This window comes from Lepus europaeus, chromosome 14, assembly GCF_033115175.1.
Source record: "Lepus europaeus isolate LE1 chromosome 14, mLepTim1.pri, whole genome shotgun sequence".
NCBI lineage: Eukaryota > Metazoa > Chordata > Mammalia > Lagomorpha > Leporidae > Lepus > Lepus europaeus.
Window position 1 is genome coordinate 3,346,940 of NC_084840.1, and position 12,731 is coordinate 3,359,670.

Genomic DNA, 12,731 nt, shown 5'->3' on the forward strand with positions numbered 1-12,731 from the left:
AAGCAAACACAAGGTATCAGAGGGGGACAGTATCCCAACTAAGCAGGTGCAGCGAACACGGGGAACACAGAAGATGTGGGTGGAAGAGTGGCCGGGGTCCAGGTTACACTGACTATGGAGCAGCTGACCCTGTACTGATGGGAAGCCAACTGGGAGTTTGATAGGGTGTGATATTATGTGACTTAATGTGTTCAAAGGCTTCTATACTTGGGGAAGAAAAATTCCAGCTATTAAGTTATTGTAGAGGTCCAGAAGAGGCATGGTGGTTGCTTGGACCAAGGTGGTAGCAGGGTGTAGAGAGCAAAAGAAAGAGAAGAGGTTAAGATTTTTTAAAATATTTATTTATTTATTTGAAAGAGTTACAGAGAGGGAGAGGCAGAGAGAGAGATCTTCCATCCTCTGGTTCACTCCCCCAAATGGCTGCAATAGCCAGAGCTGGGCCAATCTGAAGCCAGGAACTAGGAGCTTCATCTGGGTCTCCAATGTGGGTGAAGGGTCCCAGCACTTGAGCCATCTTCTGCTGCTTTCCCAGGCCACAGCAGGGAGCTGGATGGGAAGTGGAAAAGCCAGGACTTGAACTGGCGCCCATATGGAATGTCAGCGATTAGGCAGTAGCTTTACCCTCTATGCCCCAGCACCAGCCCCAAGACCAAGACTTTGCAGGAGATCATTTGGATAGTGGCACTGGATGGAAAAAGAGGTGAAAAGAGAAGCTCCAGGCCACTCGTGCGTGGAGAGGCACACACAGGGAAGGTGTATCTCAACAAGATAAGTGAAAATCTGTAGAACAAACGCTGCAGACCGGATGAGAACTCCGAAGGGACTCGGATTTAGCAGCACGGGTGTCACTGGTAACCCTGACAGAGTCTTTTTGGTCAAGCAGACAAGATTCATGAAAAGATGAAGGGAAAGAAATTGGAGATAGCAAATGCAAAATATATTTTTAAATCATTTGACTATAAGTGGCAATAGAAAATGTGGGTGTGGGCTGCAGCTGAAGAGATTATTTTTAAGGCTGAAACTGTCTCATGGAAAAGGAAATTGATGAGGATACAGCCTGAGGACGGTCCTTGAGTAGATCAGAGGCGTCTCGGAATGTGCAGACTGGTTTTTATCAGGGTCAGGATTTAGATAGATTGATTGTTTGATTTGGAAAACAGTTACGGAGAGGGAGAGATAAGGGGGCATCTCCGTTCTCTGGTTCACTCCCAAAATGGCTACAACCACCAGGACGAGGCCAGGCCAAGCCAGGGGCTTCATGCAGCTCTCCCTCGGGGCTGCAAGGGCCCAAGAATTCGGAACATCTGCTGCTGCTTTCCCAGGCACATTAGCAGGAAGCTGGATCGGAAGTGGAGCAGCCGGGACTTGAACTGGCACCCATGTGCGATGTCAGTGCAGGTGGCAGTCCAAACCATCACACCACAACTCCAGCCCCTGGGTCAGAATTTTTCCAGGGCAGTAAAATCAAGGAAGAAGAGAGCTTACAATGGAGAGACTCGAGTTAAACCTTCTCTGAGTAAGGAGAGAGTAGAAGTCAGGGGAGCATAAGAGGCAGTGAAAAGGTTGCAGGCTATAGATTGTGGTCTTCCATGAGGTCGGAGAGGTGCTGAGTTGCATGCTGGAGAAAATGAGTTAGAAGGATAGGAGGTGGTGGTCAGAGGGCGAGAGTGGAATTCAGATCACGAAGAGGTGCAGTTATCGGTAAGTAAGAGGTCTGACTCCTACTGCAGCGGTTGAGAAAGGGTGGGAACCTTAAAACTGAGTGAGAAGAGATCAAGGAGCCGAGAAGACACAGGACTGGATGTCTGGGCGGCATCAAAATCACCAGGTGTTGTGAGAAAGGTGTCTTTAGAAATAACAACATAAACCAAGAGCGGCAATCTTCATGGAATGGGGGAAATAAAAGCATTGTAAGTGAAGGTAATGTTATCAGTAAAACAGTATGAATATCTTTAAGCTAGTTTCCCATTCAGTGTGGTAATAATTTCAGTAATGCATAATGTGGGAGTCAGCATTTCACCTAGCAGTTCAGACATCCACATTCCAGAGTAGCTAGATGTGATGGCAGCTCCAGCGCCGGATTCCAGCTTCCTGCTAATGCAGACAGACCTGCAGAAGCACTGCAGATGCCTCAGGTCCTTGGATTTCCGCCTCCCTGTGGGAGACCTGCATTGAATTCCTGACTCAGAGTCAGCAGTAGCCCAGCACTGGCCCTTGTAACATTTAGGAAGTGAACCAGAGGGTGGGAACACTCTCCCTCTGTCTCTGACTCTCTCTCTGCCTCCTAAAATAAATTAATTAAAGCAATATGTAAGGGGACCAACACTGTGGCATAGAGGGTAAAGCCGCCACCTGCAGTGCCGGCATCCCATGTGGGTGCCAGTTCAAGCCCCAGCTGCTCCATTTCCAGTCCAGCTCTCTACTATGGTCTGGGAAAGCAGTGGAAAATGGCTCAAGTCCTTGGGCCCCTGCACCCATGTGGGAGACCCAGAGGAGGCTCCTGGCTCGTGGCTTCGGATCCACGCAGCTCCAGCCATTGCGGCCATCTGGGGAATGAACCATCAGATGGAAGACTCCCTCTCTCTGTCTGTCTCTCTGTCTCTCTGTCTCTCCTTCTGCCTCTCTCTAACTCTGCCTTTCAAATAAATAAATAAATCTTTAAAAAGAAAAAAAAATGTAAGTTAAAATTTTGCATTTATGAAGTAATGATCTTCTTAATAAGTAGTAGTAACTGTAGACTGAATCAGATTATATTAATGCCCTGAATTTTCTTACAGAAATTCTAGCATTTTCTACTAAATTATGGTAGAGGGTAAGCTTTCTAAATACAGTGTGATATAAACTGAAAACGTTTTGTCCTAGCATGGATAAATGAATATGTTACCCAAGAATGTATTTTTAATTAAAAAAAAAAGTATAAACTGTATAAATGCATCCCAGCAAATACCTAGCCTAATCATTAACTGTTTGAGCTACAGTTTTCAATAAGTAAAAATTTGATTACTCAAAAACAAGCAGTGTCATCCAAATAATTTGTCGTCTGGAATCTTTTGCATAATATTTCATTTCCATTTAACAAAGAATCATAACACTGTCAGTTGCATTGTCTCTTCAAGGCTTTATTGGAGTGCTTGATGTTAACATTGTTATAATTGAATCGCAGCCCCTTACGCCAGATGATCATATTACTATTGCCACTAATGGACACACACTTCAAATAAAAGAGGCTCAAATATCAGACACAGGGCGATATACCTGTGTAGCAACTAACATCGCAGGTGAAGATGAGCTGGATTTTGATGTGAATATACAAGGTAATACGTACTTATTGTGTGTCATTTAATTTATATGATCTGTCAAAGTAATACAAAAGAGATTGACTTGGTTTATTTTTGGTAGTGAGGTTTTTCCCCCTCTTGACAACATTATAAATTAATTATTGAAGATCTGGGCTTGAGAAATAAGATGAAAATAATCCCTTTGTTCAGGGTTACTTCCAGGATTACTTTTTTATTTTTGTGTGCTTCCTTCTTATGAATTTAAATGTATCCTTCATTTAAAAAATTGGGAATACACAATACAGACCTCTCTGTTACCTTAGTATTCCCCTAACATCATATCATGAAATTTTCATGAAATAATGTTTACATGGAAAGCAGGAAGGTGGTAAAGTACAGAATTCAAAGCCCTCACTTCGGATTAAATGATGTTTATGGTTCTTACGAGTTCTGTGACTTAGGCAAGTTAGCCAAACATTTTAAGCTTCCAGGTGCTTACTTTTTTGTTTTTTTTTGCCAAGCAGAGTTAGACAGTGCGAGAGAGACAGAGAGAGAGAGATAGACAGCGAGGGCAAGACAGAGAGAAAGGTCTTCCTTCCGTTGGTTCACTCCCCTAATGGCCGCTACGGCCAGCGCTGCACCGATCCGAAGCCAAGAGCCAGGTACTTCCTCCTGGTCTCCCATACGGGTACAGGGACCCAAGCACTTGGGCCATCCTCCACTGCCCTCCCGGGCCACAGCAGAGAGCTGGACTGGAAGAGGTGCAACCGAGACTAGTACCTGGCGTCCCAGCCAGAACTAGAACCCGGGGTGCCGGCGCCGCAGGCAGTGGATTAGCCAAGTGAGCCATGGCGCTGGCCTCCAGTTGCTTACTTTTAAAATCTGTGCTTTGCAGAATTACAGTGAATACTAAATGAGGTAAAGTATGAAAAGCTATTAGCAAAACAGTTGAGAAATTATACCTGTTATTCTTAAGGGAACAATTAATCTTGAGGTTGCTAACTATTCAACCTCATTTAAAAAAAATTTTTTTTTTGACAGGCAGAGTTAGACAGTGAGAGAGAGAGAGACAGAGAGAAAGGTCTTCCTTCTGTTGGTTCACCCCACAAATGGCTGCTATGGCTGGCGTGTTGTGGTGGGCGCACTGCACCGATCTGAAGCCAGGAGCCAGGTGCTTCTCCTGGTCTCCTATGCCAGTGCAGGGCCCAAGCACTAGGGCCATCCTCCAGTGCCCTCCCGGGCCACAACAGAGTGCTGGACTGGAAGAGGGGCAGCCGGGACAGAATCCGGTGCCCCGACCGGGACTAGAACCCGGGGTGCCGGCGCTGCAGGCGGAGGATTAGCCTAGTGAGCCTCAGCGCCGGCTCAACCTCATTTTTAACAACTATGCTAGTTTCATTAGTTGAGTATTCAAATACTTACGTAACCATATTCCTATTGTTGAATGTCTGGATTGTCTCCAAGTTTTCGCTACTCATAAATAATGCTACATTGAACACCTTAATACACAAAACTTTTTCATGTCTTTGATTTTTTCAAAAGTTGGAAACAGTAGAAATTTTAGATCAGGTGTTATATACTTCAGAATGTTTATGATGTAGAGGCAAAATGTGCTATATACAGTTTGTATTTGTGTTCTAAAAGGTATGAGAATGTCCTGTGCTTTCTGTTAAGGGAGCTATTAATCTAGATTATAAACGTCTTCAGCCTTGTTAGTGAGACAGCATGGGGAAGCGCTCAGCTGAGCGGAGTTCTTCTGTGGTTTCTGTGATCAGACCCCAGCCAGGCTTCCCCTGGAAAGTGGCCACTTTGTTATGGAAGGGCCAAAGACTTCTCGCAGGGAGGCGAGGCGTGACCATAGCATTCTCAGTTCCACATTTCTTATTCTTCCACACGGGAACCCGCTCCAGGGTCTGTGTGCAACTCTCTCTGGGGTCAGAGCTGGCTGCTGTGTAAGTACTTGGAAATGTTTTCACGTTGTCTAATTTATACAGCTGGAATCACTCTTGTCAAAGTACAGTCAAGAACTTTAATAGATCGGTGTTGGCACTCACACCCGACCAAAACTCCTTGCTTTTCCTTCATAGTTCCTCCAAGTTTCCAGAAACTCTGGGAAATAGGAAACATGCTGGATACAGGCCGGGGTGGCAAAGCCAAGGACGTGATCCTCAACAACCCCGTTTCCCTTTACTGCGAGACCAATGCTGCTCCACCTCCCACGCTGACCTGGTACAAAGATGGCCATCCTCTGACCTCCAGCGATACAGTGATGATTTTACCAGGTAAAGGTTGCCACGGACAGGGTGAAGCCCTGAATCTGCAGGTGTGTGTTCTCAGGGACTGGAGCACGGGAAGGGGTGGCTCTCCGGCAGTGTCGATTGACAGACGCGAGGCTGCCCAGCGCACTGGTCCTCCTGTGCGTCTGACGAGTGAAAATGGGAATGTGTCGGTAGAGCACCTCAGTCAGCCCCTCAGACATGTGGGAATGTGTCGGTAGGCCAGAGCACCTCAGTCAGCCCCTCAGATGTGATGGGAATGTGTCGGTAGGCCAGAGCACCTCAGTCAGCCCCTCAGATGAGATGGGAATGTGTCTGTAGGCCAGAGCACCTCAGTCAGCCCCTCAGACGTGTGGGAATGTGTCGGTAGGCCAGAGCACCTCAGTCAGCCCCTCAGACGCGATAGGAATGTGTCGGTAGGCCAGAGCACCTCAGTCAGCCCCTCAGATGAGATGGGAATGTGTCGGTAGGCCAGAGCACCTCAGTCAGCCCCTCAGACATGTGGGAATGTGTCGGTAGGCCAGAGCACCTCAGTCAGCCCCTCAGACGCGATGGGAATGTCTCGGTAGGCCAGAGCACCTCAGTCAGCCCCTCAGACCGACAGGATCCTTCAACCCACCTTGCAGCGTCCTTTTGCATCCTCGTGCCTCCGTTTCTCCATCAGTGCCGTGAGACTGTCAGGGGCCTTGCAATATTAATGTTCAAGTAGTGACTACTTTGGTTTATTAAATGCATTTATAAGTAAATAGCAGAGATCACTAGCTTCAAGTATTTTGTTAAGGCATGGCTTATTGATAGAGGTGTTTAAATCGTTGCAGGATAACAGTATTTTCTGGGCTCCTGTTTAACAAGCATTGAAATACTCGGGGCTTATCAAAATTCATCCACTTGTATGCTTAAGGTCAGCCTGTTAAATAAATGTTCTGCGAATTAGCCCTCAATTAAAGAATATCTTGAAAAACTGAAATCAAAAATAAAAGAAAGAAGACTAAGTAGACATGGCAACTGAGTAAAAAGACATTATTGCAACAAGAATGAAATTTTTGAATATGGCCCTTGGATTCAGTGGTAGTTTTGTATCAATTGTAAATGCCCTGCTTTTCATCCATGTGCTGTGGTTATATACAAGATTATCCTTGTTCTTGGGAAATACAGATTTGTGAGAATGTAGACTAAAAGGGTGCTATGTCTCCAACTCCTTCTCAAATGATTCAGACAAAGATTATATACACATGACAGAGAGAGATAAAGTAAGTGCAGTAAAATATAAATAATTAGTGCGCATGGGCAAAAGTTTTTATTCAACTGTAACTTTTCTAAGTTTGAGATGGAACTAACATGGAAGGTTTAAGAATATATGAAGTTGTTCTTTGAAGATCATATTTACCTATCCCTGGATATTTCTTTCTCCCCTGAGTACTTGCAGGGAACAACGTAAACCATACCAAAAATGTTCAAAGCTAAAACCAGCAGTCACTGCACAGTAGCCGTGTTCCACATAGAATGTGGTGCGAGGAGCAGGGGGCGGCGGCCCTGCCCCAGGGGTGTCTGCATGTGCGGCCCGTTTCTCCCAAGATGGAGTCAAAGGCAGTATTGAGTCACTTTTGTAAAATAGCTCAATGCTTATTACAGGTGTTCTGGGTGGTTAAAACTAAACACGGATGAAGTAGGAGTACTGCAGGGAAATGTGTGGCGGTCGTCTCTCAGTGGCTGGCCGTGCTCACTCTAAGGTGGGGAGAAGTAAAGGTCCTGTGGTCTGTTTGCAGGAGGGCACGTGCTTCAGATTCCCAGGGCCAAAGTGGATGACGCCGGGAGGTACACGTGTGTGGCCGTCAATGAGGCTGGAGAAGATTCCCTCCAGTACGACGTCCGCGTCCTTGGTGCGCATGTTCTCCTTTGTTTATTCCGCGTTCTGTCACTCAGGAGTACTTCTGGGGAACTGACACTTGCAAACTGTTACCAAAAAGAGGTGCAAGAGGGAAGACACTAGAGTTCTAGGTTCGTTTATTTGACACGCACCTGTCGATTGCTCGCCAAGTGCCAGCACTGGGCAAGGCGCTCTGGAGACAGCACTTGGGTACGGTAGCCATCAGTCTTTGTCCAGGTAGCAGGTAAGCCCACAGAGAGTAGAGGTGTTCATGCTGGATGGTCTCAGGTGTGACCAGCTGTGGGGTCGTTAATCAGGGCAGGATGGGTCATGCCATAGATTTTAAGGTCCACAAGAGTTATAGGGAAAAGAAGGGAGAAACCAATCAGAAATCAGTGCTAACAAGGTCAAGAATGGTGAAGAAGTATCCTCGGCCACTTGGCTTACTTTGACTTAAGTTGGGAAGGAAAGAAGTTGAGAGTGAGTGGTAGGAGGTGATAGTACAGGTTGGGAAGGACAGGGGTTCAGCTACATTGAAGTGGAACGATGATTGGGTGGTCAAGGGAACATGTCCGGCCTTCAGCTGTTATTTTGAATGGGAAAGAAGCTGGAAAGCACGTTGGAGGTGAGCTTAGGGTTGGAAAGTGGGTACAAAGCAAGAAGAACTAACTGGTCCTGGACCTTGTTGCATTCCCAGGGTCTGCCCCTCACCTCCCGGGTACAGGCAGGGTCACTGAGAACAGCGCTGAGTGCCGTAATCCAGGGGTAGAGGGTGGCAGCAGGAGGAGTGGTCAGGGCAGAGAGCGGCGTGGAGGCCTCTGTGTGAGTCCCTCACTGGGGAAACTTCTAGGAGTGGTCAGAGCAGAGAGCGGTGTGGAGGCCTTTCTGTGTGAGTCCCTGGGCTGGGAGATCTCCTGGGAGTGGTCAGGGCAGAGAGCAGTGTGGAGGCCTCTATGTGTCAGTCCCTACCCTGGGGAGGATCTCCTGGGAGTGGTCAGAGCAGAGAGCAGCGTGGAGGCCTCTGTGTGAGTCCCTGGGCTGGGGGGGACTGCTATGAGCTCTCAGCTGTTCAGCTCTTGACTGGCTTTCATGCGCGGTCTACTGATAGCCTCATTAATCTGAAAGTCAAGCTTCATATTTATCAAACATTGCTTCAGATAGTACAGTTGTATGCCATGTAAGGTGTAGTCAAAATTACTTCAGTGTGGACGTGAAAGTATGCATTCAAAATAACATTGAAATTCTACCACGTGGTCCGTGGCCGTGATTATTTTTCTTACAGACTCTTAGTTTACTTGCTGGAGATCCCAGTGCACAAGACTTCACCTACGTAATAGACATGCTGTCTTTACTGATTGCCAAAGCTACAGAGTGAAACAGAGTACACAAGCTCCAAACAGAAGAGTGGTTGTTTATTGTGAAAATTAATTTCTGCCTTTACAAAATAGTCAACGTATGCTTTCCTAGTTTATTGAACATTTCCATTTTTAAAAATTCTGTGGATTGTCCCTGACATTTAGCCTAGTGGTTAAGATGCCTACATTGTGTCAGCGTGCCTGTGTTCAGTTCCTGCCTCAGCTCCTGGCTCCAGCTTCCTGCCATGGAGACCCTGGGCTGCAGCAGTGATGGCCCAAGTAATTGGGATCCTGCCACTCAGGTGGGAAACACGGATTGCATTTCCGGCTGCTGGCTTTGGTTCCAGCCCAGCCGCATCTGTCTATTGCATCAAGGGAGTGAACCAACCCAGCAGATGAGAGTATAATTTTTTTCATTTAGTGGATAATATGTGATTTTTTTTCATACCTGATACCACAGATTTTTTTTTTAAAGTTTTCTCTTTATTTGAAAGACAGAGCTACAGAGAGAAGTAGAGAGGGAGAGGGAGAGGGAGAGAGAAGGAGGTGTTCCATCCACGGATTCACTCCTCAGATGGCTGCAACAGCTGGAGCTGAACCAATCGGAATCCAGGAGCCAGGAGCCTCTTCCAGGTCTCCCACATGGGTGCAGGGACCCAAGGACTTCGTTCATCTTCTGCTGCTTTTCCAGGCCATAGCAGAGAGCTGGATCGGAAGTGGAGCAGCCAGAACTCGAACCAGTGCCCATATGGGATGATGGCACTTCAGGCCAGGGCTTTAACCCACTGTCCCACAGTGCCGGCCCCCCACAGATATATTTTAAATTAAAGTGAATATATGTAGGAAAATCTAGAGTGAGACTTCAGACTTCAAACTTGCATGTAAATCAGTGGCACCTGGGGAGGTAGTCAGTTCACAGGTGTCTGGGAGATGTCTGATGAGCAGATCTGATGGGGCCCAAGAATTTGCATTTCTCACCAGGCTCCCACCGTTGCTGAGGCTGGGAACACACTCTGAGAAGCCCAGACAGTTCCCTGCCAGTAAGACCAAGTGCAAGCATTTCAGATGTGCTTACCAGGATGTAACTTAGATGACTTATCCAGACCACCGCTTACACACATGCTTCTAGGATGTTTGCCTGAAAACCCAGAAGGCACAGTGGAGGGGCTGAGGAGAGGCACTGAGGGAAAGTTGGGGTTGCGCTCAGTGGGACTGATGCCATCAGAGGAGTCGGCCCAGCGCAAGCAAAGAGCCTGAGCAGGACACCCCAGATTCAAGCACTTTGTCCTCACACCCCCATGTGAGTGCCAGACGTTGCTTGAGGAGTATGGTTTTCTTCCCCCAGCTTGGCGCCTGTGTTGTCATCCCAAACTTGTCCAAGTTGTCAGAACAGAATAATTCAGCCAAGACCTGTTGCCTGTCCTTATCTCTTCGTTGCAATCGTTTCCTAGTGCCCCCCGTTATCAAGGGAGCCGACAGCCATCTCCCTGAAGAGGTCACCGTGCTGACGGGCAGGAGCGTGCAGATGGAGTGTCTACCCAGCGGCAGCCCCGTGCCCAAGCTTTCCTGGCACAAGGATGGCCTGCCTTTGCCGGAAGACACTCGTCATAAGCTCCTATCCAACGGAAGAGTCCTGCAGGTAAAAGTCAAAGTCTAAAACAGCTATTTGGCTGTATGTTTTATAATGACTGGGTTTTTTTTTCTACTTTGAAAAATAATTTGAATTAGTTAACAAATACTATGTTTATAAATATCATGAATCATCAAAGACATATAAGATAAAATTCTTGCTCATTCTACCCACTAGCACAGGTGACCACTACTAACACCCTTGAAGTTACTGCAAACATGGCCTTCACGAGGAAAGCCAGATAGGAAGAACTCTTTATTACACCCCTTTGTTACATGTTTCTGATGGCAAAATTCTGGGTGGCATAAGGTTTCTCGTAGGTTAACATTTTTTTCCTGTGTTGGCAAATGGTCAATAATAAATAATAGTGAAATCCACATGAATAACCTGGATTATTATTTACCAATCAGTGTGTCTATATTTTTTTTCAAGTGTCCTCAGAGAAACTCGGATACTTGTAGAAATAACACCAATTCTTGAGTTACGATACAATTTTATGAGTTACTACTTGAACGTAATAGATAATCTAGTGGTCCATGAACCCAGTGAGACCTGTCATTGTTTCCAGTGAGGATATATCACATGGAGTTCTGCATACAAAAAAAAAGGAAAAAAACAGTCACACTACTGATAAATACTTTGATTTTTCAAAGTATCTTCTAAGTATCATAGATACTTCTACTTGATGATCATACAACATATCCCAAAATACTTCATGATTTTTGTCCAGGGCCAAAGGTGCATAGATGAACAGAAATTTCTGCAGAATACACTAAACACAGCTGTCTATAGCTAACTGATACCTCATGAAGAGATGCCGCTCCAAACGTAATGCCTCAGACAGTAAGCATTTATTTACTCATAAACCTGCTTCCCGGCTCAGGATGTGTCTGCTCTCAGCTGCACACACTCAGGAGTCTACAGAGAGCTGTGGGCTGCGGAAGTGGCTCTGCTGGTCTCGAGCCCTCGCTGGGCTGATTCTGCCCCCTGTGCCGTACCTGCAGCAGGGTAGCCTTGGCATCCTCACATGGTGGTGGTAGCATTCCAAAAGCGCAAGCAAACGCGCACAAGCCCCGGTTTTGAAAGGGCCCTGTCTGTCGCTCCTTTCACATTGCATTGGCCAAAGCCAGTCCCAGGGCCAGCACAAGACCACGCCTCTTCTGCTCCTCTTGGACCTCTTGGCAGCCACTCGACTGGAGCACCGACAGGGTCGTGGGAGAGTGATTTGGGACTTTTTACAGCTGGTGACATACACAAATATGTGTAAAGTTGCATTTTCTGACTGGAAATTTTATTAATAAGTATTTGTTCTAACTAATAAAAACCAGCACCAACACGAGTATGTGCAAAAATGCCTTGTGTTTGCCAGGCATTTACCGGTACGAGTATGTTTAATTTCTTCTAAAAAATACTGAGAAATACAACAAATTGCTTTATAAAAACTTAAAATTTCTTCATTTTTCCTTTAGATTCAGAATACTCAAATAGCAGATATCGGCAGGTATGTGTGTGTCGCTGAGAACACAGCCGGAAGTGCCAAAAAGTATTTTAACCTCAATGTCCACGGTAAGAGCAGAGTTCCAGAAACATCAGTGAGGATGCACTTAGGAAGGCAGGGACCCCGCGTTTTTAGAGCACACGGGCTTGTTTCTTTATTTTATGACTTGGACAATGTGTGAGGCCTGCATGCATTCAGTCGTCTTCCCTCCTTCGCACCGTAGCTGGGAAGATTTATAAAGTACAGATCTTCTAGAAGTGCACTTCTGTATTGTTTTACTCACTTAAAAGCACAGCATTACTCTACATATTTGAAACTCACATCAGAATTTGAAATCCCAGAGATGACATGTTTATGTGATGTTAGAACCAGAGAGAGACCTTCCACTCCAAAAGATTTATCCACTGTTCCTGGCTGGAGCCCATTCCTTCCCCTGGTGTGGAAACCGTGCTGAGGTATGTCCTCTGCTCCCCGTACGCTCCCTGCAGAAGAGAAGATCTCTTTGTGGAGTGAAATAATTCCTTAAAACCACTGACACACCTAACTCATCTGTGACACTTTAAGCTCTCATTCATGCTAGACTCTCCATAAATATTGTATTGTTTTGCTGAAAAAAGCACTTGTCTCTGTACCCCAAAAACACTAGGTTTTTTGGGGGGTGGGGGAGACATAGCTGCTACCAGAATATTAACTTGGAGATGGGGGAAATTATTACAAGAGATTCCCTTTATGTGAGGAATACAAAGATGAAGTTCCAGCTTGCTTTAGAAATAGCTGAAATTTGGCGCCCAGCCCTCTGCCTCTGCTGAGCCGCCCGCCTGGTCTGG

General features: G+C 46.1%; 1 protein-coding gene across 1 annotated transcript in view; it reads left to right on the top strand.

Annotated features, from left to right (window-relative positions):
• HMCN1 (hemicentin 1) overlaps window positions 1-12,731 on the top strand; it is a 447,479-nt gene that overhangs the window by 322,382 nt on the left and 112,366 nt on the right. The window contains exons 56-60 of the mRNA XM_062211414.1: window positions 3,164-3,314; window positions 5,366-5,560; window positions 7,321-7,434; window positions 10,228-10,415; window positions 11,876-11,972. Coding sequence (XP_062067398.1) covers window positions 3,164-3,314; window positions 5,366-5,560; window positions 7,321-7,434; window positions 10,228-10,415; window positions 11,876-11,972 — 745 coding nt within the window. The remainder of the gene's footprint in view (window positions 1-3,163; window positions 3,315-5,365; window positions 5,561-7,320; window positions 7,435-10,227; window positions 10,416-11,875; window positions 11,973-12,731) is intronic.